Source organism: Loxodonta africana, chromosome 7 (assembly GCF_030014295.1).
Source record: "Loxodonta africana isolate mLoxAfr1 chromosome 7, mLoxAfr1.hap2, whole genome shotgun sequence".
Taxonomy (NCBI): Eukaryota; Metazoa; Chordata; class Mammalia; order Proboscidea; family Elephantidae; genus Loxodonta; species Loxodonta africana.
Genome location: NC_087348.1, coordinates 95,822,338 through 95,842,660, shown reverse-complemented (window position 1 = coordinate 95,842,660; position 20,323 = coordinate 95,822,338). Strand labels below are relative to the sequence as shown.

At 45.2% G+C, this 20,323-nt stretch overlaps 1 protein-coding gene across 1 annotated transcript; it reads right to left on the bottom strand.

Annotated features, from left to right (window-relative positions):
- Window positions 1–584: 584 nt before the first annotated feature.
- Window positions 585–2,257, bottom strand: THRSP (thyroid hormone responsive). Its single transcript, XM_023558550.2, has one exon. It carries the CDS (start codon window positions 1,559–1,561, stop codon window positions 1,091–1,093), a length of 471 nt encoding a protein of 156 aa, XP_023414318.1. The 5' UTR covers window positions 1,562–2,257; the 3' UTR covers window positions 585–1,090.
- Window positions 2,258–20,323: the final 18,066 nt, after the last annotated feature.

The following is a 20,323-nucleotide window of genomic DNA, read 5'->3' as shown; positions in this document are numbered from 1 at the left end:
GAGCAGGACTGGCAAGCGTGACAGGGTCAAAGCTGGCAGGTGCTGTGGCCCAATTTCTCCCAATTTTTATTCATAAGTGACCCACCCATAACTGCCCCACATCCTTTTCCCACTTCCCACCTGCTTGTCTAGCCTGCCACTCATTCACACCTCACAAGCCCAGCCCCTCTGTGCATAGGCATATAGGCTGAAACTCTTAACACATATGCCTGTGTCCACATAAAATGACTTCCCAGTGGGCATGCCTGCATTCTCTGGTGTGCCTCCAGTGCCTTTCCATTTGGCCAGTTGGGACCTGGGATGGCCAGAGAGCCTTTGCCAGTTGCAGGGGTACTGTGAGCAGCCTTACCTACATACCCTCATGTACCATATAAATATAATTCTCCATGTTCTGTGACTTGAAAAAAGGTTGGGAAGCATTGCCACATACACACAGAACTCACAATACACGCCTGAGTAAACACATGCCTTGGGCTATTTCATTTGTAAAATGGAAATAAAAAAACTGTCTTTGTAGGATTAATGTGAAGATTAAATCAAATAATTCTGTCAAGCACTTACTTGGCACTTAGTATGTGCTCAGATAGTGGCTGTTATTAATAATATATGACATCGGGGTTCTTATCCATGGATAGGCCTTAGTGGAAGGCATATCCCCCGAAATTATACATACAATTATGTGTATATGTACTTGGATCCTGGGGAGCAGTCCAAAGCTTAAAACAGATTCTTAAATAAGTCCACAGAATACACTTATTCAATTCACACATCTACAAAGATTCACCTACTTACAAATGAATACACACATGTGCAAACACGTGTGCATAAGGTATGCGCTCAAAGGCCACTTTCCCTCTATCTCCATAAGAGTTCATTTCCATGACTGACCAACTCTGGATGAGAAGGATAGTAAGGCAGGCCTGGTCTTGGGCCCTCCCAGATCATGGTCCCAATACCCTGAAGTGAGGGTGGCTCTGTAACAGCCGGGCTCTCCCTCTTCCACCTCTACCTCTTCTCCCCCAGAAGTTCCCCTTGGTGGACTCTGATACCCACTAGTTAGGCCACCATTACCTTCCCCAGAGTTCAACGCCTACATGGCCTGTCCCGTTATCTCCTGGTATTTCCTTGTCACCTCCTCGGCTTTCAGGGTAAGGTGGGTGAGGATGTGATGCAGGCTGGAGAAGTGCAGGTGAAACTGGGCTTCCAGGTCCAGCTCCCTGGAGACCCCCTCTTCCTTGGCCTGCTCTGTCTCGGTAGCTTCGTTCTCAGCCTCATCATCTTCACTGCCTGACACCCTGGCCTGCCAGTCCTCTCGGGGCAGCAGCCCGTGGTCCACATCCACATGGATGGCCTTGAGCATGGTGAAACATCTGTAGAGATCAGGGGCACCATCCTGGATCTGGCCCCCATGCCCACTGAGCTGCACATCCTGCAGAAGGCTGGGCATCATCACCACCTGCTCCATGTTGCGCACTGTGGCCGAGTACCTGTCCATGACAGTCAGTAGGCAGTTCTTGGGGTAGCGCTTGGTTAGCACCTGCATAGTTCCTTCCTCTGACATGCTCTGTCTGGCAGCCTTCCCCAGCACTATTTCTAGGCTCTGGATCTAACAGCAGTTTGACGGGATGCCAAGGCCCAGTGGCGGGTCAACATAGCCCCGGTTTAGGCCAATCCCAGGGCTTGGGCCCCAATGTCTGTGTCAGGCGATCTGTCTGCCCAGGGACAGACCTGCCAGCTTTCTGCTTGTCACGTCAGCACTGCATGGCTATCTCAGCAAGACCCTGGCTCCTCTTTCATCAGCTTGCAGGGCCAATTAGAGGGAAGGTTTTTCCTTTGGCAACTGGTACACTTGACCCCAGGGCAGTAAATAATTCTATCAGGCCACCTGTGACCACCCTGCCTCTTTGCTGCCTGCTTAGGATGTCCTCCTAATGCACAGCTCACTTCTTCAACCTGGAGCCCCAAACCTTAGAAATGAATCAGGAAGATGCGTTGCAAAATGAAACAGCTCTGTGTGGGGCAAAGAGCACTGGCATAGGAGCCAGAAGGAGAATCCTGCAATTGAATAGTTGTATTTGTTTGTGTGGCTAGCATTTATTGAGCACCTACTCTTTCATGAGCTATGTCATTTAATCTTCACCACAATCCTATGATGAATATACTCTTAATATTCCTGTTTTACCAATGAGGAATCTGAGGCACAGGGTGCTAAAGTATCTTGCCCAAGGTCACACTGGAATTGGGATTCCAGCCCAGGGCTACCTCTCTCCCACTTGTAGTCAGTGCTCCAGACTGAGGTGCGAGGTTACATAAATCATACAATTCAACTGGATCCATATCCTCATGAAGCTAAGAGTTGTTGTGAGTCTCAAATAAGATAAAGCCAATGACAATATCTTGTAAACTACAAAGCACAATTCCCAGGTGTATTATGTATGTGGATTCTAGATTATGCAAAGGGTCTCCCCCAACTTGAACCAGTAGCTCCACAAGTTACAATGCTTACACTTTCACGCTGATCTGTTCCTTTGACCAACAATCTTGGAAGAGAATAATAATCATTTGTTGTTGTTTTTTTACCCCATGGAGTCAGTTCCAACTCAAAGCAACCCTAGGTACAATAGAACAAAACACTGCCTGGTCTTATGCTATCCTCACAACTGTTGCCACTTTTGAACCCATTGTTGCAGCCACTGTGTCAATCCATGTCATTGAGAGTATTCCTCTTTTTTTAACTGACCTTCTACTTTACCAAAAATGATGTCATTCTGATAACATGTCCCTCCTGATAACATCTCCAAAGTAAATAAGATGAAGTCTTGCCATCCTCGCTTCTAAGGAGCATCCTGGCTGTACTTCTTCCAAGACAGATTTGTTCATTCTTCTGGCAATCCATGGTATACTCAATATTCTTCACAAACGCCATAATCCAAATGCATCAATTTGTCTTCAGTGTTCCTTACTCATTGTCCAGCTTTTGCATGCATGTGAGGCTTGGGTCTGGCGCACCTTAGTCCTCAAAGTAACATCTTTGTTTTAAAGAGGTCATTTGCAGCAGATTTGCCCAATGCAATACATCGTTTGATTTTTTTACTGCTGCTTCCATGGCTGTTGATTGTGGATAGAAGGAAAATGAAAGCCTTGGCAAATTCAACAGTTCCTCCGTTTATCATGATGTTGCTTATTGGACCAGTTGTGAGGATTTTTGTTTTCTTTATGTTGAGGTGTAATCCCTACTGAAGGCTGTGGTCTTTGATCTTCATCAGTAAGTGCTTCAAGTCCTCTTTGCTTTCTGCAAGCAAGGTTGTGTCATCTGCATATTGCAGGTTATTAGTCTTCCTCCAACCCTTAATCCATGTTCTTCTTCATATAGTCCAGCTGCTTGGATTATTTGGTCAGCATACAGATCAAATAAGCATGGTGAAAGGATACAACCCTGACACACACCTTTCCTGATTTCAAACTATGCAGTATCTACTTGTTCTGTTGGAAGGACTGCCTTTTGGTCTATGTACAGGTTCCACAAGGGCATAATTAAGTGTTCCGAAATTCCCATTCTTCGCAGTGGGAATTTGTTATGATCCACCCAGTTGAATCCGTTTGCATAGACAATAAAACACAGGTAAACATATTTCTGGTTTTCTCTGCTTTCAGCCAAGGTCCATCTGACATCAGCAATGATATCCCTTGTTCCACATCCTTTTCTGAATCCAGGTTGAATTTTTGGCAATTTTCCATCAATGTACTGCTGCAAACGTTTTTGAATGATCTTCAGCAAAATTTTACTTTCGTGTGATATTAATGATATTGTTCAATAATTTCCATATTATTTTGGATCACCTTTCTTTGGAGTGGGCACATATATGCATCTTTTCTAGTCAGTTGGCCAGGTAGCTGTCTTCCAAATTTCTTGGCATAGACAAGTGAGTGCTTACAGCACTGCATCCATTTGTTGAAATATCTCAACTGGTGTTACTTTAATTTCTGGAGCTTTGTTTTTCACCATTGTCTTCAGTGCAGCTTGGCCTTCTTCCTTCAATCCCATCAGTTCTTGATCATACACTACCTCCTGAAATGGTTGAGCATTGACCAGTTCTTTTTGGTACAATGAATCTGTGTATTCCCTTCATCTTCTTTTGATGCTTCCTGCATCATTCAATGTTTTGCCCATAGAATCCTTCAGTATTGCAACTCCAGGCTTAAATTAAACCAGTAATTGTTTACATAGCCATATTACTGCAGTTAACAAACTGCATTTACTATATTTATCTATGAGATAATTAGGGCAATTGAGCACCAGGGAGAGGCCTGACGTTTCATCACAAGTTAGCGACACAGTCAAGTTGAGAAGAAGATCTTCCAATTTCTGGTTCAGGTCCCTGCTCACAACACTCCCTGAGATGGAAAGATCTGTCTGATGAGAATGTCTTCTGCCCTGTATGGGAGGAGACATGAGGAGGAAGAGAGAAGGGAGAGAAGATCTCCGGTGAACAGGGCCTCAGGGTGTCTCACCTAGGCTACCTCATGCCCCTCCCTCAAGGCAAGGGCCTCCTCTACGCCCTCCTGGCTTACAGTCATTCTCTCCATTCCACTCCTAAGGCCAGAGCTGGGAGAAAGTTCATTTTTATATTGAACTTAACTTTTTTTTTTTATAACCTCTCCCCATTTTAATACATAATATTTGCCCCACCCCAAAGTCACTGACTTTAACTATGCTTATATTAGCACGATGGGGTAGTGTGCAAAGTTATTTCCCATTCTTTAACTCACTCAATCCCTGCAGCAGCCCTATGAGGAGAAAAACTTTGTTGTTAGCTGTTGTGGAGTTGCCCCTTGACTCATGGACACCCCAAGCACAATGGAAGGAAAAACTGCCCAGTCCTGAGCCATCCCCACATTTGGTTACAGGTCAGACTGTTGTGATCCATGGGATGTTTTCACTGGCTGAGTTTTGGAAGTTGATCGGTGGGCCTTCTTCCTAGCCTTTCTTAGTCTGAAACCTGTTCGGCATCATAGCAACATGCAAACCTCCACTGACAGGTAGTGGCTGCACAAGAGGTACACTGGACAGGAATCAAACCCAAGTCCCCCACATGGAAGGCACAAATTCTGTCGTTGAACCACCTTTGCCCCCATAGAAAAACATGAGTATCCCCTTTTCAGAAGAGGAAACAGAAAGGGGGGTACTTGCCCAAGGCCTCACAGCTCAGTCATGACAGGAAGAGCCTCAACCCAGCTCTCTCAGGCCTCAGAAGAAAGCAGTGATTGTCCATTGCTTTGTAGGTTGGCTGTGCACCTAGCCACAGGTGACCTGGGGTTACCCCAAGCTGCCCTTCAACTTTCGTTGGACCATTGGCCTTGCTTGTCCAGGGCAGAGAGGGCAGCCAAGCTCAGGCCTGCAGCGAAGGGCAAAGCTTCCGCTTTAACCCTTCCTGTGCTGCAGCTTGTGGAGTGGAACAGAGAGCACTGGGCAAGCCCTTTCTCCCTCTGGTTGTGTGTCCCTAGGCTAGTAACGTCTTGCTGAGCCGCAGCTTCCTCGTATGTCCTGACAACAATAGGAGCTAACGTTGATTGAAGGCTTGTTTTTCTAAACTAAGTTAATACATGCAAAATGTTTAGAACAGAACTCATTTAATCCTCCTTTTTATACGGCGGGTCAAGGGAGGTAAATTAATTCATACCATTATTTAATAAAAGGGAGGTAAAGAACACACACTACTAGTTCTTAGTCAAGGAGGAGTCAGAACATATAAGGATAATTTCTCCCCACAGGTAGCTTTGAGGGTTGGAGATGATGTTTGTGAACTATTGGATGGGCTGCAGGACCTCCATAACTATGCACTGCTTCCCAGCCCCTCCTCCTCATTGCCCCCACGCTGGGACTCCTCATTTTGTTTTGTTGTGTCCTGACCCAGGGCCCAGCACTACAAATGCTGGGTAAATATTGGTTGACTCACACTTGACAGCACTTAACAACAGCAACATGACCATTAGAGTCACTTCTTGGCATAGTCTATGGTCTTTGGTTATAATATTCAGTCATCTTGACAAATAGCATTCTTGGCTTGGTGGGAGGAGGGGCGAGGCCTCTGGAGTGACCACCCAGGAGCATGTAGAATGTCAGGTGCCCAAAATCACTGCATGGGCCTAAGTATAAAAAGTATAAGGTGAGGTTCTTTTCCAGAATTTCTCCCAGGGGAAGCAGAGGTTGTACTCTGTCCAAGTCCTGACAGTCTTCCTTGAATAAGGAACTTTCCCATGAATCTACTGTAAACAAAATGGTTAGCAAGACACGGTAGCCCAATATTACCTCAACCATCAGCAAAGTGAAGAATTTGCATAAATTTGCTTTCTAAAATATGTGTGGAAAGAAAAGCATTTCTAAATCAATATGTTAAAGAACTGGTGACTTTAAGTGTTTAACAAATTAATGCAAGTAAAATTTGATTAATTCATTTCCAGTCCCAAAAGATGTTATGCTTGTTTGTTTTTTAACCTTTTCGGAAGAAAAAAAAAAGGTCTTAAAATGATTTCTCCTCAAGAAAACGGGCTTCCCGGCTACCACTATCGACCATTCTGATCAGGGCCACGATAGATGCACCCTAATAGAATGGGAGAAAAATGTGGAACAAAACCTCAAATTCCTAAAACAAAACAAAACAAAATAAAAAGGCAGACTTACTGAACTGGTTGAGACTGGAGGACTCCCCAAGACTATTAGCCTGAGATACTCTTTTAACCTTGAACTGAAACTAGTCCCTGAGATCGTCTAATAGCTGAAAAACAGATTGGCTCACAAAATAAAGAACATCACTTGTAAGTACTGTGGACCTTTTAAAAATATTTATATGAAACCAAAGGGTCAACAATTACTTTAAAATAAAGATGAGAGTGTAAGGGGGCAAGGAAACTAGAGAGAACAACCAGAACGGAAATGCTGAGAATGCCGATGTGTTGTAAAGAATGTAACGAATGTCACCGAACAATTTGTGTAGAAATTGTTGAATGGAATTGTTAAACTGCTGTGTAAACCTTCACTGAAAACACAATAAAATATTATAAAAAAAAAAGAAAATGGGCTTCCCTTGATTTCAGGCATCCAGGATTGCTGTGTAGTGGGTACAGTGAAAGACCACAAGGATGGATATGGTGGGGTTAGGTTTTGGTGCTGCCGCCAGGTCTGTGTGGCCAGCTCCAGTGTCCTGGGCGCCAGTGTCCACAGCTGTAATCTGAAGGGTTTTGAGATCTCCAAAGGGAAGGCCCTTCCAGCCTTGATTGTATAACTCCTTCTGAACGCATGTCCCAGTCCCTACAGATATTACACTGCTTTAGTTCTTGCGTTTTAAGCCCAGGCCCAAAGTCACTGACTCAGCACTGGCAAACATGGTGTTCTTTTGGACAGTTGACCAGGATAGCCCTACAGGCTGCTGCTTCCTCCCTCCTTTGCCTGGTGGCCTGGGGCTTCCCTGGGCCTCTCTAGGCTTCACTTGCCCTGTGAAAAAATAAGGAGGCTGATCAGGCTTGGGATCCTCCTCCTGAACCCGTGGCCGCCATGCCTCACTGTGTAAATCTGCCTCTGTTTGTGTATTTTAATCCCACATCAGGCCAATCTAATCCCAGCCATGTTCCTGGGTTTGGCCCAGAGTGACTGAGTGATTTAATGAAAATGGGAGCAAGTGGAGGAATTTATAACTGAACTGTGTGAACAAGTTCAAGGAGCCGTAGGAAGGACTGAGAGGGCAGGCTCCACAGGCCAGGTTTATCCAGCAAGCAGGTGAGAAACCCCAGACTACCTCCAGAATACCTGGGAGCAGAATTGGCAGCTGCCAGCCACATGTCAGGTTAGAAGACAGAAGGGGTCTGAGGGAGCAGGCTGGACTCAAGCAAGTTCTAGGAGAAGGCAGAGGAGAGAGGCAGAAGAGGGGGCGTGGGGTTTTCTCAGGGGAGGGTGTACAGTGGGGCAGGAGCCCAGAGAGATGGCTCTTGGCTCTGCAGGGCCCACTGGACTCAATTGTGTTTGCTCTCAAGACTTCACATCCCGGGGTTGAGAAGTTTTTTTGGTCTAGTTGGACAATTAAAGGTGGGAAACCCTGGCAATGAAGGGCAGAGAAATAGCAGAAGCTAGACTAGACTTCAAGCTTCATTCTGTTTTCCATCTCTCCTCCTACAAGCAGGGAACCCAGCTGAGTGAGGAGCTCGACTGGAATGGCCTCTGAAGAGCTGCCTGGGCTCTCATCCTCAGGGTAGCTGAATGCCTTAAGCTGGACAAACTGAACTGACCCCAGATGGACTGGGGTCAAGGTCCCATAGGGCCAGGCCAGGAACTATGTGTTGATGTGGTTCAAGGGATAAGATGATCACGCCGTGCCCTGGGGCTGCCACATCCTAAGAGACCCTGGCTGGGCTTGAGCCCAGCTGGCTACAGAATGCACTCAGACCAAGGTTGGGATAAGTTTGCCAGTTTTAAAAATGATTTCCACACACACGCCAGCTGGTGTCCATGAGCCTCAGATTGTTTCTCTTCACATTGTTACTCTAGTCCTGGACCTATAGGGGAACATATTGGAGTTAAGAGTGAGGAGCCTTATATTTATTATGTTTTTCCACAGACATGCAGCCCCTACTGTGTGCTCCAACTACTGCTGGGCTATGAGGACATAGGAGAAAACAGGATACAGTCCCTGCTCTCCAGAACCTGACTCCCTTTGTCATCAGGAGGAGCTCATGCATTGAGACCTACTATCTGTCAGTCACTGTGCTGGACATGGGGATATAACAGGTCCCTGCTCTCAGGAAGTTTATGTCTTAGTGGGGAGAGACCCACAACAAACATATAAAAATGATAATACCACATTGTGACATGGACTATCAAAAAATAAATAAGGTAATGAGCTAGAGTCTTGCTACTCTAGTGTGCCACACTAGTGCTTTAGTACTATGTTAATACTAATACTGCATGCAATTGGTACTCTAGTGCTACGCTGGTACTCTAGTACTAGTACTTCACACGCTTTGTACTCTAAGTATGGTCTGCAGACCAGCAGCATCTACAGCTCCTGGAACTCATCAGAAATGCAGATTCTCTGGCCCTTCCCAGGACCTACTGACTCAGAACCTACATTTTAACAAGATCCTTAGGGGATGCCTATGACCAAGTTATCAGGAAGTCACTCCAAACGTGGTTACTACCCCCAGGAGAAGAAGAGATATTCACACTGAGAACAGAATGTTTTCAGCTTCTGGAAGATCTGCCTACTAGGCAGAAGGAACAGCAAGTGCTACTGAATGCACTCAGATCAAGGATGGGATAAGTTTTTCAGTTTTAAAAATGACTTACATACACACACACACATTTTTGTGCAGTGGATATAGTGAAAGACCACAAGGCTGGGTGTGGTGGGGTTAGGTTTTGGTGCTGTTTCCAGGCCCACGTTACCAGCTCCAGTGTCCTGGACACCGGTGTCCGGCTGTGATCTGAAGGGTTTTGAGATCTCTGGAGGAAAGGCCCTTCTAGCCCTGATTGAATAACTCCTTCTGAACCCCCTTTCTTAAAGGCACAACCAACTTGCTAGGTGACCTTAAGCAAGTCACTCCATTTCTTTGGGCCTCAAATGAGGAGTCGAACTAATTGGAGGATTTCTTAAACTTAAAAAAAAATGCAGTTCCTCTGAATGGAGGATTTTGAGACATAAATAGCCAAATGACAGGCCAAGAAAAAGCTATTTGAGGGAGTAGCAGGGCCCCTTCTTTGGAGTCCTCAGGTAACCCCAAAGAGGCCCAGAACTTTTCTGCCTTACTCGGGAATATGGGAATCTCTGCCTTTCAGGGAATCCACCATAAACTCTACATTTAGAAAGGCTCTGTCTGAAAGGCTGACCAGAGTGGACCCTGGAAGTTGGCAAGTCTTCCTGTCCAGTTTCACTCTCAATTTTCCTCCTATCACATTCCTCCCCCAGTTCTGTGAAGACTCAGTCCTTCCTCCAGCTGATGCAACGTCCCAGGGCAACCTGAGGGCTTCTAGACTTGCAAAGTAGAGGACAGGAGCTGACCTGTTAAGAAGGTTCTCCTTAGTCAATCAATCACAAATGTCTAGATTTTCAGAGGTAGAAGATACTGTAGGAATCTTGCAACCCAACCCCTACAATTTACTGACAAGGAAGCTGACACTCCAGCTTATGTTTCCAGTCATGTTTTGTTCATTCATACAAAGACTTGGGCCTGCCATATATATCACTTACTATAAAACTATAATATTTTTAAATTCTGTGACCACACTAGAGCAGTCACTCCTACAGAAAACATGTCTCTCTTACCTGGGAGCCCCTGGAGAGCAAGGACTGAGCCTGACTCTTTCCTATGACTCCAGTACCCCAAAAGTTCAGGAAAGTTTCCTTTGTTAACTGAAAGGATGAAGGAATGAAAATTGCGGAAGTGGTGTACTTCCCAGTTATTTCTTCACTCCTTCCTCCATTGTTTTCATTCAACACACCTTTCCTGTGCTGCTCTCCCCAGGGCAAACAACTAACCCCAGAAAGAGTGCTCAGTGGGAAGGCCCTTCTTCTACCTCTAAAGCCAACAACGTCAGGCTGAGTCCTTCTCACACTGCCATCTTTCTGGTTCTCTCTCTTCCACCTCCCACTTTCACTTAAAGGATGCTCATGATTACATTGGATCCACCTGGGTGATTCTGGTACTAATCCAAGATAATCTCCTCATCTCAAGCGGAGATTAATCACGCTGGTTGGTAACCTTAATTCCCTTTTGCCATATAACTTACATATTAACAGGCTCCAAGGACTAGAATGTGGGCATCTGGAGGGGGGCATTATTTTGCTTACCACAATCCTCATCCCCTACAATCTTGTTTTTTACATGCCAAAATAATTTCTTTAAATGAAATTTTGCACAGAGACCAGTGAATAAAACAGAAGAGAAACTGATTTGGCTAAAGTAGGATGAGGGGGGCTATTACCATATCCTCACGACCATCTTTCATTAGCCCTCCAGTCACCTCCAGAGAACCAGAGGTAAAATTGAAAGACTTACCCTGGCATCTAAGGCTCCGCTTGCCTTTCTGGCCTTATTTTCTGTCATCAGATCAACAAGCCTGAGCCCTACCTCTGTGCCAGGCTCTGGACTGGGCAGTAGGGACACTTGGACACACAGCTCCCCTCAGGGAACTCAGAGCCCAGTGCAGAAGCAACCAAACAGTTTATATTAGCCCAGCACCGTAAGTCTCACAGGAGCACAGGGAGCAGAGAGGAATGGTGCTCAGCCTAGTCTGTGGGTTTAGGCAAGTTTCCAGAAGGAGTAATAACTTCACGGAGTTAGCCAATCAGAGAAAGGTGGGAACAATCTTAAAAGCAGGATGTTAAGGCAAAAAAAGTTGCAAAAAGATATACACAGAATAATATGTATAAAGATATACACACATATATATGACATATTACAATTTTTTCAATTTCACACATCTATGTAAACGAAAAAACCCACACCCATTGCCATTGAGTTGATTCTGACTCATAGTGACCCTACAGGACAGAGTAGAGCTGCCCCATAGAGTTTCCAAGGAGCAGTTGGTGTATTCGAACTGCTGACCTTTTGGTTGGCAGCTGAGCTCTTAACCACTGCACCACCAGGGCTCCCATGCATCTATATATTGTTTGTGAGTATATACTTATGTAGTAAATACAAGCTTACATGAGAATGAAAAACTCTAAAGAGCGATCTCTGGGGAGGAAGAGGGGGAAAGGGAGAAAAAAGTACATGGATACTTTATAGTTGTCAGGTTTTCTCAAGCTGAGTAATGAGTACATGGATATTTGTATATTCATTCTCTAATTTTTTTTAATAATATTTTATTGTGTTTTCGGTGAAGGTTTACACAGCAGTTTAGGTTCTTCTTTTAATTTTTTAAAAAACAATTGGTTGTTGTTGAGAATATACACAGCAAAACAGACGCCAATTCAACAATTTCTACTTTTACAATTTAGTGACATTGATTCCATTCTTCAAGTTGTGCAACCATTTTCACCCTCCTTTTCTGAGTTGTTCCTCCCCAATTAACATAAACTCACTACCCCATAAGGTGCTTATCTAATCTTTTGAGTTGCTGTTGTCACTTTGATCCCATATAGTTTTTGAAAGAGGTGGATTTGAAGAGCATCTCAGTGCAATAGCCTCAGGGAGTCCTCCGGTCTCAATCAGTCCAGTAGGTCTGGGTTTTTTTGTTTTAGGAATTTGAGTTTCTGTTCTACATATTCTCCCATTCTGTCAGCATCCGTCTTAGGCTGGGTTCTCCAGAGAAGCAAAACCAGTGAAGCATCTACATATAGAGAGAGAGAGAGAGAGAGATTTATATCAAGGAAATGGCTCACACGGTTGTAGAACCTGGAAAGTCCCAAGTCCATGGGTCAGGCTGGAGCTTCTCCTAACTCACATAGCCACAAGGGCTGGTGAACTCAAGATCAGCAAGTCAGACAACAGGCCTCTGGCTCATAGGCTGCAGAGGCAGATGAACCCCAAGATGGGCAGGTAAGCTGCTAGCTCAAGTCCCAAGAATCAGGGGTCAAATGAGCAGGAGCCAGCTGCAGGATCCAGAGGGAGCAAAGCCCCATTGTAGTTAGGTATCTTAATTCAGTTAGGGCAGTTTCCACTGTCAAATCTGACTTACATAAAATAGCAATCACAGCAGTCTTCAAGGATGCTGGGACCCCCTTCACAAATTTGTTCCCCACCTTTACGGTAAAAGGTGTGTCCTCGGAACACTCCATGTGTGGGTCTGTGGGTCTAACCTGATAAATCCACTGTAACATGCCAATTTCCCCAAGCCTTTGAATACTTTCTTCTGTAGTGTCCCAAGGCAGGTCTGGTACTTCAACTTGATTTCGTATAGGCCACTGCATAATCTATGCTTCAGTGAACCAACCAAATAAACTGTTAGATCCTTTCCTAATCTCTCAAGCTGAAACATTAAATGAAGAATCTGTGCTTTGTGGGCCGTTACCACAATTATGCGATTTAGAGCTGCCTGCCACAAATAGCCAATTCTTGATACAGGGGTGAGGTGGGTAGCAAGAGCTTTATTAGATATACCAGTATATGGAGACAGAGGGGATTGATCTCCTAAAGTCGTCTGTCTCACCAGACTACCGATCAGTTCGGGTTTTTAACGGAAAAGGGGCCATAAGTTTTAGGGACTTGTGGAATGTGCACTCTCTTTCTTCTGTTTGGTTTTGGTGGTCCTATCTCAAACATGTTGATCTTTTCCTGCCATTATCCCATCAGCTCAAGGGGTAGCTGGCGCCATCCTTTGTCTTATTTGACCGGCTTAGATCAATATCACTTCTTTTCCAGTTTCTGCATCTCACTTTAAAGAGTGGCATCTGGGGTCTTAAACGCTAGCGAGCAGCCATCTAAGATGCATCAATTGGTCTCAGACCACCTGGATCAAAGGAGAATGAAGAATACCAAGGACACAAGGCGATTATGAGCCCAAGAGACAGAAAGGGCCACAGGAACCAGAGACTGCATCATCCTGAGGCCAGAATTAGATGGTGCCCAGCTACAATCGATGACTGCCCTGACAGAGAACATAACAAAGAACCCCTGAGGGAGCAGGAGAGCAGTGGGATGCAGACCCCAAATTCTCATAAGACCAAGCTTAATGGTCTGACTGAGACTAGAAGGACCCTGGTGGTCATGGCCCCCAGACCTTCTGTTGCCCCAGGACAGGAACCATACCCGAAGCTAACTCTTCAGACATGGATTGGACTGGACAATGGGTTGGAGAGGGATGCTGGTGAGCTTCTTGGATCAGGTGGACCGTTGAGACTATGTTGGCATCTCCTGCCTGGAGGGGAGATGAGAGGGTGGAGGGGGTTAGAAGCTGGTGAAATGGACACGAAAAGAGAGTGGAGGGAGTGAGCGGGCTGTCTCATTAGGGGGAGAGTAATTGGGAGTATGTAGCAAGGTGTATATGGGTTTTTGTGTGAGAGACTGACTTGATTTGTAAACTTTCACTTAAAGCACAGTAAAAATTATTAAAAATATATATATATATATCTCTCTTGTTTTCCACAGTCTTAGAGGAAACATTGGTTAACACTTAACCATTTGGGGAGCTAACATCAGGATCTTACCTGGAGGCAGGGATGGGCTAAGAAGAAAAAGGACAGAAAGAAGAAAGAAGAAAAATAAATTGGCTCAGGTACTGTTCAAGATATGGCTGAGCAGCCTGTTTCAGGCCCATATCAATAAACTCAGGCTGATCTATATTTATGTTCCTCGCACCGTTAACCCATACCCTTAATAGCCATTCCCACACATATTCCCCAGGCTTCTGTTTGTACAAATTAGAAAAGTCAAGCAGTTCTTTTGGAGTGTAGCATACCTCCTCCTGGGTCACATTTTGTACTTCACCTTTTGGGGCTCACTGGGACTTAAGTCTAGTTATAGGTCTAGAAGCCAAAATGGGTAGTGGGGATGTGTTTTGAGAACAGTCAGCAACGTCTTGTAAGGCATCTGTCTCAGGCAATGCCCCAGGCAATGACTCAGACAAAGGTTCTACTTTCTTGATGGTAGGAGGTCCTTCTACCTCTCTTTGAGATTCTCTCTTTTATATCGTAAAAGAGAAAGACTCAAGATACAACCTAAACCTGTAGATTGAGTCCTGCCTCATTAACGTAACCGCCTCTAATCCTGCGTTATTAGCATCTTAGAGGTTAGGATTTACATGGGATAATCACATCAGATCACAAAATTGTGGACAACCACACAATACTGGGAATCACGGCCTAGGCAAGTTGGCATACATTTTTGGAGCACACAATTTGATGCATAACAGGGCCCATCTATTGTGGCCCTGATTACAATGGTAGATAGTGGTAGCTCGGCATCATCGAGGTCTTGTCTGAGAGTAGATGAAGCCATTGTTCGTACAGACTATTCGTCCTGTAGACTAGTTTCTCCTTTGAGTCTCTGGTTTTCTTCTTTACCTTTTGTCCCATACGAGTGGAGACCAACAGTTGTACACTAAATGGCTGCTTGCAAACTCTTAGGACCCTACACTCACCAAACTAGGATGTAGAACATAACTTTATGAACTATATTATGCCAAGTGACTGAGATGTTCCACAAGACTATGGTCCTAATCCTTCAAACCCAGAAACCAATCCTAGGAGGTGTTTGACATTCTCTAATATATTTGGAGGAGTCCCTGGGTGGCTTAAATGGTTAGGCATTCGGCTACTAGCCTAAAGGTGCCTCTGAAGACAGGCCTGGCAATCTGCTTCCTAAAGATCACAGCCTTGAAAACCCTATGGAGCAGTTTACACACACATGGGCTTGCCATAAGTCGGAATAGACTCCACAGTAACTAACAACATTTTTTAATGTATTAAGTATGTATAACAATAACCAAAAAAAGGTATAAAATGTTTTCCAGCATTCGACTGTGTGGATCATAACAAATTATGGATAACATTGCAAAGAATGGGAATTCTAGAACACTTAATTGTGCTCATGGGGAACCTGTACATAGACCAAGAGGCAGTCGTTCAAGCAGAACTAGGGGATACTGTGTGGTTTAAATCAGGAAAGGTGTGTGTCAGGGTTGTGTCCTTTCACCATACCTCTTCAATCTGTATGCTGAACAAATAATCCGAGAAGCTGGAGTATATGAAGAAGAACGGGGCATCAGGATTGGAGGAAGACTCGTTAACAACCTGCCATATGCAGATGACACAACTTTGCTTGCTGAAAGTGAAGAGGTCTTGAAGCACTTACTGATGAGGATCAAAGATCACAGCCTTCACTATGGAGTACACATCAACATAAAGAAAACAAAAATTCTCACAACTGGATCAATAAACGACATCATGACAAATGAAGAAAAGACTGACATTGTCAAGGATTTCATTTTACTTGGATCCACAGTCAACACCCACGGAAGCAGCAGTCAAGAAATCAAAAGATGCATTGCATTGTGGAAATCTGCTGCGAAAGATCTCTTTAAGGTGTTGAAAAGCAAAGATGTCACCTTGAAGACTTAGGTGTGCCTGACCCAAGCCAGGGAGTTTTCAATCGCCTCATATGCATGTGAAAGGTGGACAATGAATAAGGAAGACTGAAGAAGAATTGACGCCTTTGAATAGTGATGCTGGCGAAGAATATTGAGTACACCATGGACTGCCAAAAGAACAAACATCCGTTTTGGAAGAAATACAACCAGAATGCTCCTTAGAAGCAAGGATGGCGAGGCTACGTTTTACACATATTTGACATAAAAACAAGGAAGACCCTCAACAAGATGGATTGACACAGTGGCTGCAGCAATGGGTTCAAGCATAACAACGATTGTGAAGATGGCGCGAGGCCCGGCAGTGTTTCCTTCTGCTGTACATTGGGTCGCTATGAGTCAGAACCTACTCGAGGGCACCTAACAACAAGAACAAACATGTATAACAAAAACAACAAAAAAAGAAAAGTATAAAATGTTTTCCAGGAAGAAATACCAGCATTAACAAACGGTTAAAAAAAAACAAACCAAATCCATTGCTGTCGAGTTGATTCCCACTCTTAGTCGGACCCTACGGTACAGAGTAGAACCGCCTCATAAAGTTTCTAAGGAGCGCCCAGTGGATCTGAACTGTCCACCCTCTGGGTTGGCAGCCATAGCACTTAAAGCCCTTAACTACTACGCCACCAGGGTTCCCGACAAATGCTTACCCACCCACCCACTGCCGTCGAGTAGATTCCGACTGATAGGGACACTATAGGTCAGAGTAGAACTGCCCCATAGAGTTCCCAAGGAGGGCCTGGCGGATTGGAACTGCTGAGCCTTTGGTTAGCAGCCGTACCACTTAACCACTAAGCCAACTGGGTTTCCGACAAACGCTTAAAAAAAAGAAATTGCAAGAATACAGATATCCCAACATGCACCACTCTCTCAAACTCCACTACAACTTCTCCAAACCTTCGCTCCCTTACTCCCTGTCTTACACCTACTCCCCTTGTCCACCGGAGCTGACCTTTCTGATCAGATCTCCACCCTTTATATATAATAGGCTCTCGTACCAGTTGCAAGTGTACACCTATTTGTTTGATCGTTTAATTCATTAACGTATGCCTCGCCCCAAAGACTGCGGGCTTCTTGAAGACTAACCCATTCCAGCCTCCGAGCTCGACACAGAAGCGGCTGCGGCCAGCAGAGGGCGCTGCTGGCAGGCCGGGACGTGGCCGGGTCTGCGTCGCCTCCGCGCGCCTCGGTCCCGCCGCGGCCGGAAGCCTGAGCCCCTGCCAGGGCGCAGAGACGAAACGCCGGTGGGAAACACAGGAATTTCCAGGCTGGTAATTGTCCGCCTGGTTTTGCTACAGAGGGGTTGTTGGTCGACGGAGAAGAGAGTGGGGGGAAAATCCCGTCATCTTTCCAAGACACCACACACCAAATAGGCATCGTCAGTGTTTTGTAGCTGGTTTATTAAAGGGCTGTGACTAAACGCATAAAACCACTAAGCAGATTTCCTAGTACTGCTCTTTCGGACAGATTCTGTGGGCTCATTCTTAACTGTTCCTGGATGAAATCTCGGCAGGTCCCATAGTTTTTCTGAGAGTCTCCCATTTATTTTTAGGTAATTTCAACTCTTGAATAATGTAAGTCCAGGCCAGTGTGGTAGCACACTTCCCCGGTTCTGGCTGGGAAACCTGCCGACTTCGGAGGGGGCTGGGCAGCTGCTTTCCTTCTCCTCCTAGCTCTCCTGCCGGTTCACCGCTGCCTCTGGCTCTTCCAGGGCTGGGTGGGGGAGAGGCCTGGGGCAAGAAGTCAACTGCAAAGGAGCTCTCTGGATGTGGCAGATTCCAAACGCTGATGCCTTCTCTCAGGAGCACTTTGATGGGATCCTCAGAAACCCACCAGATGACTCAGCTGCCCCAACCAAAACCAAACCCGTTGCCATGGAGTCAATTCCTATAGCAACAGAGTACAACTGCTCCCTAGGGTTTCCAAGGCTGTAATCTGTGACATCTTTCTCTGGCTGCATGAAACCCCAACCTTTTGGTTAGGAGCCCAGCGCTCCTCAGGCCTCTTTCACTCAGCTGCAGTACCGCTAAAAAGGAGGGTGTCTCCTCCCGGCTTCTTCTAACTCCTCAACTTCTGCATCCCTCCTCACACCTTGGCCTTGTTCTGCTGGGGCCTTCTCACCCCTGGAGAGAAGCCCTCTTCCACTGAATCCTTTGTAAAAAAGCCTACAGTCTGTTCCTTTCTGTGGCATCTACCTGTAGCCTACAGGAAACACACACGCACAGCTGGAAGTGCTGCCCTCTGCCAATGTGGCCGTCTGCCAGAAGTCAGCTGAGCTGGCTCCTCACCTTTCCACTCTTCAGGTCCGATTCCAGAGCTCTCCAACTAAAAGGCACACGATCAAGTTCCCCAAATAGTTCTCTTAAAACCTTTTTCATCTAGTTTGTGATGAGGAGAGGAGAGTAGCCCCTTCTACTTCCTTACCTGTTAAGGGTTTGGGACCCACCCAAAATACTATTCTTACTGTCACTCCCATGTGTAAAACCCTTCACTCTCAAACATGCTGCATCCCAGCTCCTCTGCTCTACCGGTGTTTCTAGGACTTCATACTTTCTCTCAAGTTGTTGCCTTGCCTTTCACCAGAAGTGTTCTAGCTCTACTTCTCCACTTACTTGGCTGACTCCTTTTAGTCTTTGAAAACCAGAGTCAAAATGTCACCTTCTCCAGGAAGTCTTTCCTGACACCCTCCCAAACTGGTTTAGGCTCCCACAGGCCCTGTCACAAAGAGTGTCTATTCTGTTTTAAGTACCTGTTTCTGTATCTGTCTCCTTACTAGATCCTGAGATCTTTGGGGGCAAGAGTGGTATTTGTTCTGTGTGTGTGTGTGTTTATATGAAAAACACCAAAAAGAAAGTAAAAATCATCCATAATCCCACCACTTCTTTTTTGGTATCATAGAAAGGACAAGATGAGAATCTCCCTTCCCCTGAACTGCCAGTCCCACCTCCAGAGACAATCACTGTTAAGTGAGTGGTGTAATTCCTTACTGCCTTTTCCTGGCTTAAACACACACACACACACACACAATTTTAGAGCTCATACTATACATGTTGGTCTGCAATTTCCATTTTCACTTAACAGAACCTTGGGCATCTTTTCATATTAGTGCATGTGTTTTTCCCTCATTCTTTATAAATGACTGAATTTTATTCTGGTAATAAGGAGACATCATTTATTTAACCATTCTGTGCTGATGGACATTCAGGATATTCCCAATTTTTTTAATAATACAAACAATGCTGCATCAAATATCCTCATATGTAATACAGATGGGAATATATTGATAGAAGAAAATGCCAGGAGTAGGAACATAGGGGTATGTGCATTTAACACTGTAACTAATATTTAAGGGCCTGTGCATCACAATTACCTTGACCATAAAGATTTCTGTCACCCATCTCCAGATAGTCCAATTTAATAGGGATGAGTTGGGGCCCAGGAATCTGAATCTTAAAAACATCCTCTCCCTTCCTCCCTTGGATGGGTGGATGAATGGACACAAGGAACCCGGGATTCCTGTCGCGTTGCAGGGATTGCAACCAATGTCAGAAAACAATATGTGTACAACTTTTTAAATGAGAAATTAACTTGAACTGTATACTTACACCTAAAGCACAATAAAAAGAAAAAAATAATAAAATAAAAAAGACTGCAGCAAAGAAAATAGGAATCCTCCCTGATCATTCTTTTATGAGCCCATTCAGTGAGAAATGCTGCAGGGACTGGATTTGCTGTGTTCCTGGGCCTCCAGCATCCAGCCTGGAGCCTGCCCACACAGCTCAGGTTTGCTTCCTGGAGCAGCATTAACTGTGGTACTCCTACCTACACCATGCCAAGGCTGCCCTAGTGAGTTATCAGGCACTTCATGCTGGTCCCTGAGATGACAAAGCCTTGAATGGAAGGACTGATGGACTGCACGACTCCAGATCCTGGAAGCCCCTCATGTCTGAGTCACCCTGGTTTACCAGGCAGCTCCCAACTCTGTGATCTGTTAGTTCTGCTTCCTGTGGGAGGCAAAGTCATCTTTTATTCAAATCAAGGCCTGCCAAGGAAAAGGCTGCCTTATCTCTCTGGGGAAATTATGACACACACAACAGGAGTGGTGGGCAGAGGATGGGTCCAGGACAGCCACGGAGGTGGAAGAGAAAAGAGACTGAAAACAAGGCAGGATTCCAGGAGGAAAAAACAAGGTGAAAAAAAAAGAGAGGCAAGAGGAGGAAAAAGCAGAGAGACACACAGAGAGAA

Excerpts from the sequence above, each read along its gene's own strand:
- THRSP (XM_023558550.2), bottom strand. The coding sequence starts at position 1,561 with ATGTCAGAGGAAGGAACTATGCAGGTGCTAACCAAGCGCTACCCCAAG.